Source organism: Misgurnus anguillicaudatus, chromosome 15 (assembly GCF_027580225.2).
Source record: "Misgurnus anguillicaudatus chromosome 15, ASM2758022v2, whole genome shotgun sequence".
Taxonomy (NCBI): Eukaryota; Metazoa; Chordata; class Actinopteri; order Cypriniformes; family Cobitidae; genus Misgurnus; species Misgurnus anguillicaudatus.
The window spans coordinates 10,315,298-10,327,920 of record NC_073351.2 but is presented as its reverse complement, the minus strand read 5'-3'; the positions used below and the strand labels follow the sequence as shown (position 1 = coordinate 10,327,920).

The 12,623-nt window shown below is 37.8% G+C and overlaps 1 protein-coding gene and 1 long non-coding RNA gene across 2 annotated transcripts; both read right to left on the bottom strand.

Moving 5' to 3' along the window:
* Positions 1–2,287: 2,287 nt before the first annotated feature.
* LOC129419861 (uncharacterized) lies at positions 2,288–6,708 on the bottom strand. The gene is made up of 10 exons (XM_055175058.2): positions 6,510–6,708; positions 5,789–5,971; positions 5,116–5,289; positions 4,406–4,981; positions 4,163–4,315; positions 3,881–3,975; positions 3,699–3,749; positions 3,167–3,548; positions 2,903–3,067; positions 2,288–2,388 (listed from the first exon to the last, which is right to left on the bottom strand). The coding sequence occupies exons 1-10, from the start codon at positions 6,706–6,708 to the stop codon at positions 2,378–2,380; spliced, it is 1,989 nt and encodes a 662-aa protein (XP_055031033.2). The 3' UTR covers positions 2,288–2,377.
* A 3,812-nt stretch (positions 6,709–10,520) lies between these two features.
* On the bottom strand, positions 10,521–11,764 carry LOC141349693 (uncharacterized). Its single transcript, XR_012357663.1, has 2 exons — positions 11,323–11,764; positions 10,521–10,815 (listed from the first exon to the last, which is right to left on the bottom strand). It is a non-coding gene; the product is annotated as an uncharacterized lncRNA (long non-coding RNA).
* Between the last annotated feature and the right edge of the window lie 859 nt (positions 11,765–12,623).

The window sequence follows — 12,623 nt, the reverse complement described above, 5'->3', positions numbered from 1 at the left end:
CGTTTATGTGAATAGTCCGGGTGCTGCAAATGCCGGTAACGTTATATCATTCCTACACCGACAGTTCAAAGGATGCATGAAGGGTGTCAATCATCTTGTGATCCTCTGTATAAAGAATCGTAATGTTTTAATAAATGTATATTACATTTGTTACTGTTTATAAAGTTGTGTAATGTTAATTTAAGACATTCAAAGAACTATACTAAAACTGTATCTTATTGTTATGTTTTGAGAGATAACTGAGTTTTGTAGTTTCACTTTGTTTCAGCGTTTTTATTGTGGTGTGCAATAAAGCAGCAAAAGCCTCCTAAGTGTTGGAAAGAGTTTATCTGTCTAACTTTGGGAAGAGACACACCATAATATCCTAACCCTAAAGGAGATTTGTATTATTTTTTTATACTTATTATACTAACTATTTAATATTTATCTAATTAATACAACATATTTCGATCATTTATTTCTTACAGTTTCTACAAAATGCTGCCCGCAGTACTTACTGTACACCGACACCTACCGGCGTGCATGTTACATGATGCTAAAATATACTTGCTACCATAGTATTGATGCTGTGACAAACTAGGCTACATTTTAAAAATAACAACATATAAAAAATATATTAACGATTAGGCCCAAGTTTAAATTACATTTTTTTCTGAATAACAAAAATAAGAAAAAGACCCAAGCTAACACACGACGTTTTATTTTGTCCACAATTTATTAACAAATATTTATAACAATTATAAACTTTTATTTAATAAATCAAATATTTTAAAATATTTAAATAAAATAAAATATTTTAGGACCATTTTTTGTGCTTTATTTTGTATCAAAAAAAAATTGTACAATCAAAGCATCATGTAGCACCATTGTAAGCATAATTGATTACAAATAACATTTAAAGTAAAAGAAATACACTCTACGGGAAAAAAAAGAGAAAAATAAATAAAATAAAATAAAGAGGGTATACAATACAGTTCTTTCAAAATGAGGAATTTAACGCATTGTAATATGCAATAGTCTTGGTAGCTTTAGGGTTTGAAAGTCCTTAAAATGTTTCAATATAAATCTTCATCTGAACCTTATTCCGAGCCCATTTGCATTTCTTAATGTAAACGTACCATATAAGATAATTTCAGGATATATGGTTCGGCAATGTTAAAGCCGCCATGTATGACGTCACCCACTGCGTCTCTGCGTTGTTGCGTCAGTCAGTCATAAACGTTAATAACCATGGTAATAACATAACATAACACACATCACTAGGAAACAAGTATATTATTTATAGTGAAATTAACATCCCCGAAATAGCAATAATCCTTTCTTAGACTCATCTCATTATTTATTCAAATACAACAGCCAATCTCAAGCGGATTACCTTTCAGTATGTTTGTAATGGAAATAAAAAATTAGAATATGCAGTTTGGTAGCAACAGTATTGACAATACTGTATTGTATGCAATTGTAAAATCAAATGTGACGGTTTTGTCATCATAACACACACTTCTTCTAATCTCATATTAATCTTGAGTACCTATAGAGTAATATTGCATCCTTCATATCTCTGAAGAGTCTTTAGTTTTATCATATTTATACGACAGATTAACAACAAAGTGACCTTTTTCACAAAAAATAAGGTTTCTTTTTTAAATGTAACTGTTTTATTTGTCAATATATTGTTCAAAAAGCTTTGCTTTGTTGGTAAGCTTATTTATAATTGCTTTAGTGCCCTTAATAATGAATTAAAATGACTATGTCAGGCTAACTCTTACCTTACAACAGGCTTAATTCAGTGCCGCAAGAACCAACATGCGAATGACGTCAAAGTAACGCGAGAGCGGTAGAGAAATCATACGGAGAAGTCTTATTTTGATTCGCTCTCGCGGTACGTTTACGTCACCCGCATGTCCTTACCGCACCGCATGAAGTTAAGTCTAATTTCTCTGACAAGCAACATGTGAAACTCTGCCCAGCTACCCGCTTTTAAAAAAAACTCATGCAAGATAGATCAGTCATTGTGATTGGCAGTAAGACGCTACAACCTTTTACCTGATAGCCAATTTTAGCTGACTTTCACCTTACTCACTTTGTATCAAGAATATTCAATGTCATCAGAACACATGGGAAAGTAAATGGAAAAATAAATTATTGAAAAAAGATAACAAAGGAAAGATAAGAAAGGTAAAATGTATTTTTATTGTATTTATTAATATTGCAAGACAAAAGAAATACAAAATACATTACAGAATAATTACAATGAAATAAAAAAGAAAATCTAAAAAAATATAAAATATCTACAGTATTTTATATATCTACAGTATTTTATAAGGTCAATGAGGTCTGGTCTGGTTTGCTCAGTCCTGTGTAGTGTCCAGCACTTTTAGATCCAACCTTAAGAAAGAAAAAGCAGAAAAATCTTCATTTAGTCAGTCATTATATGAATGATATGATCAAACAGAAACTCTGAATGAACCATGAGCTCCGTTCACTTTAACAACTGTTTTCAAACTTCATCTGAACCTCTGACTACTCTGTCTGTAACACTACCTGACGTCTGACAGCAGTGATGAACAGAAGACCCTGACTGACTTCATTCATCAAACCAGCTGTGCTGTAAGATCTGATGTAATGTGGGTCGATCATCTGGATCATGTGCTAGACACCATCTAATAATATCTTGACATGCTGAAGAGGTTTAAAGAGGAGAGCTGGTTAGTCATGACACATAACTCAAGCATAACTAATCATTCTTATGTCATCATCATAGCATCAGATGACATAAGCGACATGACCTCTAAGTTCAGAGAGTTAAACATTTTGGGTTCGTCTTGTTTGTCTGTTCCTGCATGTGACACTCTTCCAGATTATTTATGTCCATTTTTACCAACATTTCTCATTTACTCACCTTCCGATAAGTCAGGATTCACAAACAGGACTTCCTCCGACTCTGGATCAGGCAAACATCCGTTGACCATTTCAAAGAGGAGCAAACCAAGAGACCAGACGTTGGCAGAGATGGCATGAAATTTTTTCCTCTCTGTGACCTCGGGTGGGCAGTACTCTTGGTTTCCTGTAAGTGAGACAGATTGAGTTTAGCCAAACTGTACAAGTGTCACATAATAAATTAGTTTCAATTCTGGTGCTACAGGAACACAAAAAACCAGCTCACCTACATACTGACTTATGTCATAGACATCACTGGTAAACAGCTGACCACAACTGAAGTCAATTAACTTCAGGTCTAAAGTGTCGGTGTTGGTCAGAATGTTACCAGGATGTATGTCAGTATGAACGACATCGTGATCAATGCAGTCGATTACTGCCTGCACCGCTTGACCCATTAATATACGTGCCACTTCTTCACATAACATCTCTCTGTCTGTTATGCCATCCTTTAAGGTTATGCAGGGCTGGGGGTACTCCATAACAATTGCTATTTTCTCATCGTCTTCAAAACTTTCGAACATCTGGATTACATTTGGGCTTAAGGGAGGTTCACTCATCTTAACCAAGAGTGCCAGTTCTGTAATCAGAGGATCAGGATAGCCAGGCTGGAAAAAACAGGAAAAATGTTATCACTTTAATATATTCAGATCTCTTTATTCTCTGCAGTATTTCAGTCAAGTCTCATGTTAGCTACAGGTTTATTCATTATATTGTATCATAAGCTATAAAATAACTAAATATGTTTTGTGACTTACAATAACAAGAGTACGGTCACCGACACACTTGCGTATGAATTTGATGGCGACCTGCAAAGAATAAAAAAACTATTAAAAACATGACCTTTAAACTTTAAACACATAACCATCCACAGTCTGTACATTGACAGATTTCCAAGTGCATAAAGGGTACAATGTTAAATTTGGTAAAAGTCTGCTACCTCTTTGCCATCAGAAATACGTGTTGCCTCATAGACACTTCCAAAGGTACCTTGACCCAAAATATTCCCCAAGTTATAGTAAGTCTCCACATGATCTGAAACACACATAACATACCACATGACAATACATTCAATACATACAGTACTGTACCTTTGCTTGTCTTGTATGAACCACAACTGATGCGGTTAATGTCTGCAGTTACTTTAAGTGAGGTGACATCAAAATGAAAACTAAAGCAATAATATTTAGACAATAAGCAGTAATAATGATCACAGACTCACCCTCAAGACTTTCTTGATAAAATGGGGAAGTGTCTGATGGAGGCATAAAAGGCTCCACTTTGGTACTGCAGCAGGAGAGGAAGGTTCGCTCTATAGCCTTCCAGGTTCTCTTAAAGAACCCCCACTTTCCTGCCTTCTCTTTGGCACATTGTTCTAAACACAAACAGTAAAGCATTAAAACATCTCTGAATGATTTATTACAGGTGTTAATAATGACATCATATATCTATCATTTCATCTTACCTTCTGGGCAGATCTCTGCCATATTCATGCCATATTCAAAGTCCAGGTTTGTGGCTTCTGATGACTCGTCTGTCATCTCACTGGACCAGCTGTCAGCTGATAAAGATCTTCTCTTCACAGCTCTACTAGATGCCTTCACGCCACTGTGAGCATCGAGACTTAAGGTCTCTATGGAACCTGATTGGGCATTCATCAGGCCTTGAACGCCTTTCCTGTGATCGGCACTGTCATCTAAGGAAGCGGACGCAATGTCCGATGTATCCAATACATGCGTTTCTTCGAGAAATGAACCCGTGTAAGAAGTCTGGTCAGCCATAGACCAAACTTTGGCTGAACTTTTCGCTTGAGCCGGACATGCATCTGATGTATCCCCGACCCAGTAAGAACCTGAGTCCAAACTGTCCTGGGGACGGGATGCATACTGGACAGACAGCCCTGAAGATGATTTGTCCGGCTTCAGTGGAGGAACAATAGGTTTAACCTTGTTACTCCGGCAGCTGAGGAAGGGGCGCGCTACAGCCTTGCAAGCTCTATTGAAGAGCCCACGGATCCCTGCCCCCTTCCCCTCACTGCCTACTGAAACAAGAAGAACCAGACAGTAAACGGTTAAATCTCTCATTACTGATTAAGTGTAATAATCTCAATGAAATTTTATTTGATAGTAAAGATCTTCTATCTAATATAAATGTAGTTTATTCAGTTCTTCTCACCTTTTGGGCTGTCGTCCACAGTGTCAATAAAACTCTCTCTTACAATCTTTGCTTCAGCGAAGAGCGATGAATCCCGTGACTGACAGGTGTTCAGATCAGGGAAACGATCGCTACAAACGCCGACCTTCAATCCATCAACAATTCCACCCTTGGTGTTGTTGAGGGTCAAACATGCTGAGGACATGAAGTTAGATAAGAAATCAAATGAGAAAACACTACAGTGCACTTTTCTCTCTGAACCGCCAAATGTAAAAAAGTGAATAAATTATAAAGTCAAGAAAACTGTGAGCTAGGCGGCTCTTCTTAAATGTATGTGATATATGTACCAGCTAATGTATTTCTCATGGTTAACATTAACACTGCATACAGCACAAACACGACACAGGGACGATTTTTTTCAAGACATGACTTTTTGGTTTAAAACAACAGAAATGCATGCATTTACAGTATTAATAATGCTTAGTAACTGTTTAGACGCTGATCAACCAATCACAATAAAGACATGATCTCTAACTTAATCTGCACTGTAACATATTTACAGATTTTCACAAGACTTCCCCAAGACTTTGATTTTCTTACAATAAAATATTTACTTGTTTTACTTTAACATTACATTAAGCTGGACCATCATGACTGTATATTAAATGTATTTTAAATATTCAGATCATCTTACCTTTTGGACTGTCGTCCAAGGTGTAAATAAAAGGTGTCTTAGACTTTCCATCGGGGAAGAACGATGAATCCCGTGACTGATGGATGGTCAGATCAGGGAAACGATCACTACAACCACCGACTTTCGGTCCGCTGACACCTCTGCTATTGATGCGACCCTCGGTGTTACTGAGGGTCAAACATCCTGAAGACATGAAGTTAAATATGAGATTAAATGAGTAAACACTTATGTTTGTACATTTCCTGCAATATAGTGCATTTACACATAATTTATGTCATCAAAATAACACAAAAGCAGTTTCCTGGACAGAGTTTACCCTGCTGAAAAAACAATAAAACCATTACAGAAAATTCTAATGGTTTCCATTCAAATACCAATAGGAACCATTAGCTTTTACCATTAAAACCAATACACTGTTGTGTGTTTTGGGCAATATTCCATTAGAACCAATACAAGTCCCAATAAAACCAATTGAATTTCTGTGATGGTGTCTATTGTTTTTTAGCAGGGTAGATAATCCAGGACTAGGCCTTAGTAAAAATAAGACATTTAAGTAGCTTTTACAAACATAACTTACAAAAAACAATACTGGTGTGCATCTTGAGACTAAACACTGGCACTATTATATTAAGATTAGTCATGTCATTTTTACATTTAGAAATGCATTTAAATTTAATCTAATATTATCATAAATGTAGTTCACACGTTGAGTTCATCTTACCTTCTGGACTTTCGTCCAGATTTTGTATAAGAGACGCCTTAACAAACTTTCCATCAGCGAAGAGCAATGAATCCCGTGACTGATGGATGGTCAGACCCGGGAAACGATCGCTACAATCGCCGACTTCAAGCGCATGGTCGCCTCTCTTCTCATCAGTTCCGCCCTCGGTGTTACGGAGGGACAACCTGGATGAGGCCATGATATTTGAGTGGACAAGCAGTCAAAAAACACTTGTGAACAAACACCAATACTCTCCAGTAGAAGTGGTTGTAGACTTGTGTAATTCGTAACTTTCACACTCTCAATGCTTTTGATCGCTTTGCAATCGTCTCGTCTCTTTCGATGATTTTCTTTGCTTCCGCTCAGATAACCAGAAAATGAGTGAGTGACTGCAGATCTGCGCGCGGCTCTTTATATACGCGTCTAATGGAACGCGAGCATTATGATGTCACAATACCCGACGCCAAACATCATCGCCTATGACATCACTTTAATAAACGCTTGATTAAGCATTACATCATAATATTAAAGCAAACTCACTGATGCTATGCACAAACACTATAGGAAATTATGTAATTTCCCATTGGGAAGCATTCCCATTTATAACCAGCAGCCACTGCACCTCTGACTGTTTCATCAATCTGTAATGAAAAACTGCATTTATACATTTAAATAAATAAAACAATTGCCAACAAGCTGAATATTTTAGGTGACCCTGCTTTAATGCTGGCTGCAATTCCTGCTTATTATCATTACTGGGTGTGACTCACATTAAGTGTGTCTGTCATCATTTATATCACAGTATCTAAAGTTGAGACTTTTTGTCTGATATTTTTTGACCCCACACCATCCATTGAAATTGTGTAACACACCTTGCATTTTCACAACATTTGATTAAAAACTCTAATAAGCAAACCACAGGTGACCTTTATATACAGTAGATGAAGAAACCTTATACAAAAAGTGAATACACATATTAATTTGACCAGGTGTAATCCAGAGTCACAGCATGAGTTATATTGACTAGTTTGTTTAACAAATTAAATTTGATGTGTAACAAAAATACTGCAAAGCTATTGATCACAATCTCATTATATTATTTTACAAGACCCAGAGCTGATCATGAGACTTTAAGAGCACTGTAATGTAGTAACTCCTGAAAGAGCCGTGTTACACTGTGAATATAATGAGAAACCACAAGACTTAGATGTGACTTTAATTACAACACAACATCCTCTTACACTGGGGTTTTTAAACTGTGGGTGAGGACCCAATTGTGGGTCGCACTGTAAGAAAAGGAGTTTTGCATTAAATGACAACTTGCCCAAATAATTATTAGCAATGGCTCTGATATACCATAAGGTATTCTGGTATTGCAAATAAACTTATATTTACTTTTCAGAAAATAGAAAAGAAATAAATGTCCCAAATGTAAGATTACCATTGTAAAACAATTGTGGAGTTTTCTGTGATAATGGCTCTTAATCGGTGGTCCCATGTCATACAAGTGAGAGAGGTTCAAAGACGACGTTTTCCTGGTCTTGGGACCAAAGACAGCCTACAATAGTTTTCTGACAGTGTCAGAAATTCAGCATGATCAACGCACATCAACGTGTTTGCTGCTACAACCTGCAGACCTTTATTTGTTACCCACTAGCGTAGGCTGATGACGTTGCGCTAACATGTGTCACAGCCGTCCAATCTATAGGTGTCTTCATCGTACAGTCTTCCAAATGCTTGTCGTAGCCAAGTTTAAACGATCCAGAACGCACAGTGTGATTAGGTAATAATCTCATAGGATTGCAAAAATCCTGCAGTGTATCCCGGGCTTAAAAGGTTGTTGAATGAAAGGTTTGGGAACCCCTGCTTTACACAAAGTCTCATTTAAAGTTTATAAGACCTTTTGAAATACACAGAAACTAAACCAAACTGATGGGCAGATGAGGTGTTGGGCCAGAGTTGAATCTGTGCATCTTAACCGATAACAGGCTGGTTCATCCTGAAGTGCTGCATGAAGAAAAGAAAGAAAGAAAGAAGTTAGAACATTAAGGAAAATTATAATAATCCTCACAATCAATATTGGACTATGAACCCCAAGTTATTAACAATGCAATTAAATGCAAACAGACCTGTCAACCACCTAAATAATAGATGCTACCCCCATGATACATCAGATTCTCACAATGTTTTATGTCTGGGTCAATACCACAGTTTTGGCTATTCATCATGTTCTGTATGGTAGTTATTTTGCACCAGTGACAGAAATTAACTTTTCATTAACATTTGCTAACTTATTTCCATAAAAATAGTTATGCACCACAGTTTAAATGTGTGATGACTGATTTGTAAAATCAGGAAGCAAATGCAAGTTTAGATGAAAAGGGTTTATTTAACAGATGAAACAGATGATATGGTAGAACTGGTTGGACAGAGAAAGGCTGCGGTGACTAATCCTGGTGCTCGTGGATGAAGTTTGGTTGACGGATGAAACCGGATACACAAACGGGCAGAACTCCACACGAAGACGAGACCACAGGAACACATGAACACGATAATACAGGTAAGACACGTAGCGTAATCATCTGGCAGTGGGAAGAGAGAATGGGTGAGTATATATGCCGTTTGAGTAACTACCACCAGCTGGAGCAAAGCAATCACGCACACCTGCACTCACTCAGATCATTAGTGATCAGACACGCACAAACACACTTCAGTCATACAGACAAACACAACACAGAAAGTCACGATGGACTTATCCTACCGTGACAGTACCCCCTCCCCCACGGACGTCACCTGACGTTCCCGGGCTCCTTGACCTGCGATGGAAATCATCAATAAGGGAGTGATCCAATATGTCCCGAGCAGGAACCCAACTTCTCTCCTCCGGACCGTAACCTTCCCAATCCACCAAGTACTGAAATCCGCGTCCCCTCCGTCTAGAGTCCAGAATATGGTTAATCAAATAAGTTGGTTCCCCATCTACGATACGAGGCGGGGGGGGGAACCGGGACAGGCGGATTAAGACGAGATTTAAACACGGGTTTGATTTTGGAAATGTGGAAAACCGGATGAATTCGTCTGTACACAGGAGGGAGATTAAGGCGGACTGTTACTGGATTAATGATTTTAGCAACAGAAAATGGACCTGCAGGGCTCGAAATTGCGACCATTTTGGTCGCATATGCGACCGAAATTTAATCTGTGCGACCTTAAAATATATTTGGGAGCATTTGTGCGACTGCCCATTTTGTTGTGACCCGAGTTGATTGTGATCCTGCGTGCTGGCGCTGCCCCAGGTTCAGTGTTCTCTCCAACGATACATAACCAATCAAATTTCACCATTAAGTTCTTGCGTTTAATGAAGACCGCAGATTGGCTAATATGAGCGTCAGTCATTCCTTGTTGCAGTGAAGCGCGGAAATGTGAAAAGACGAACGCGTCGCGAGCATGACGAGAGCGAGCCTATTACAGCCAAGGTTATTACTGTATTTTTACGACGATCCGGATTCAAATGTAACTCCACCACCGGAAAATACGAGTTGACGTTAAACCTTTTAGAGAGAGTGGCTTAAAGATTTCGAGTGTCTCTGCTATGAAAATGTAACTTACTGTGTTTACTGTGAATCCTGTAAAACGGCGTTGGCGGAATCAAAATATTTTAAGCGCCAGACGTACCTTGCTTAAACATGGCGAAAGTGCCAAAAACACAAGACGTGTCATGACAAATGTGTTTATTATTGATGGAGACACCGACCTGTCTGTCAGTGTGTTTAATGGTGTATGTGCGCATGCGCTGGTGACTGGACATTCGACAAACATCCTTGTGGTCCATGTTGACGTGGAATACGACAATGCTGATGGTATGTTTTTGTTGTATTTTTTAAAACATTGCCTATTTAGTAGTAAAAGCATCCTGGTAATGCAGTTATCAATACCAATATATATTAGCCTTCTATATTAGGGTCACTTGACCATGCTGTGATTCAAATTTGAGAATGATACTCCAAAAAATGTTGTTTCTGTGAGCTTTTATTTCAAAAAAGTCCAGGCGTCCTTTCAGAAAAAGTGCACTTGGAAACTCCAAATATACACATGATAACAATATGACATGATTATAAAAAGAAAATGAGTCAGGACTACATATTACATTATGTATATCAATTCAGAACTTCTCTGCCCACCAAAGCACATAGAAAAAACTATTTCAGAAAAAACATTTGCACATTATAACAAAATACTTGCTATTTTGAATATGGTCGCTCATGAATGCACTCCAGATTCCAGTCCTCCTGTGTCAGCTGAAGTCCTGTTTTACATCACATCACACACACACACACACACACACACACACACACACACACACACACACACACACACACACACACACACACACACACACACACACAAAGCAAGAGAGGATTTTAGTTTGAGTCAAAAGTTAGAGACATACAACTATTTGTATGAGAAACTATGATGTAATATACATGAACATAATACATATACACAAACACACACACATTACATGAATATATTTATTTATAATTACAAATGTCTTATGTTTGCCAAATAACCTATATTTCTCAGCTGGTAATACTCATATTTTCCACCACATATCTTATTTTCTAGTTTTTAGTTTGTATATTCTGTGCATTTGATTCATATAGCTATACATATGATGCATTTATATAACATGTCATACAAAAACGAAACCATGTAAAACTCGTATATTAGTCATCTCCAGTGTTACTTTATAATCAAAACAGCTAACATGAAACAAGAAATGTAACGTAAATCAACAAAAGAATCCACTTACTTTATCCAAGCGAGCGCAGCTGAGCTCATAATCCGGTCCATCTCTCCTCGACGATGCGCTTTGTTTATATCCAGTCTTGCATTGTTGATCCGCGATCATGCTCTTTATCAACTTCTCCAAAACACTTTCAACACAAAAAAAGTCATCTGTAGTCCACGATCCACAATGGAGATGTTATATCTAACATTTGAAGAGGTTTCTCAGCGGCTCCGGAGTGCCTAGCCGGCTGCTATGCTACCCAAACAAACAAACGCGCACGGAGGGGGCGTGGGCATTTCTCTCCATGCGCTTCTGTAGATTTGCGCAGAAGTACACTTTACTGACGTAAGTTGAATCCTTGTAATCGTTTCATGATTGGTTACTTCCTCTGTCAATCAAAGCTTTGCTCACTATGCATTGGCTGGCTTTGTTTTGGTGTAATCCAGTCAAAAGCCTATGGTAAGCTGAAGGACATCTATCTAGGCAAATCATTGGTCGCATGAGATTTTGAGTTGTCAAACCTTTTCTGATTGGACAAAACAGAAAAATAGGGCGGGATATTTATCTGAACAGTCTAACGAAGCAGGAAGAGATGGATTTTCACTGATAAAAATCGATATTTGATAGAAAATAAACATGATCGATCATACTTAGCGGACGCGCGGATGTAAACAAAGGAGGATATTGATGGATTTCTCACTATTTTTCATTGTTTTGGATTAAAACGTGGGATGCTTTTTGAAGAGTGGACCCTTACCTTGCAATGTACGTTGAAGTTTTTGGGAATTGTCAGAAATTGTCAGAACCATATGGCAAGCCATGTGAGTACCCACAAATTTTTTTATATGCATTCCGTCTGCATTTCATTTAATCTTTTCCACACCAGTGTATTGATTGCAAAAATAAGCTCAGAACATGAATTTGGAGTGTTTAAACTTTCAAATAATGCAAAGTTTATGATTGTTGATTGAATATTTGATGTTAAACAAAGTACAAAAACACGTAAAAACGCCCCCTAGGGCCCGCCGCCGGGCCGGTGCGTGTTACTACATACACTAACGTTATACTGTTACAAGTTTGCAACTCTTTAGGTTAATATGGGATTGTCGTGGAAAACAATGTGCCTGAATCGTTATGTGTAACAACGTGTCTCATATTTTGTGCATAAAACTGTTATTATAAGAATGCTTTCTTCCTCACACACTTACCGATAGCCTGCCTGCATAATCATGCACCTCGCGTCTCATTCAGGCTGAGCTTTGGCGCTTCTTACAAGCGCGAATGCAGTCTACATACACGAGAAACCAATCATATAGTGAAGT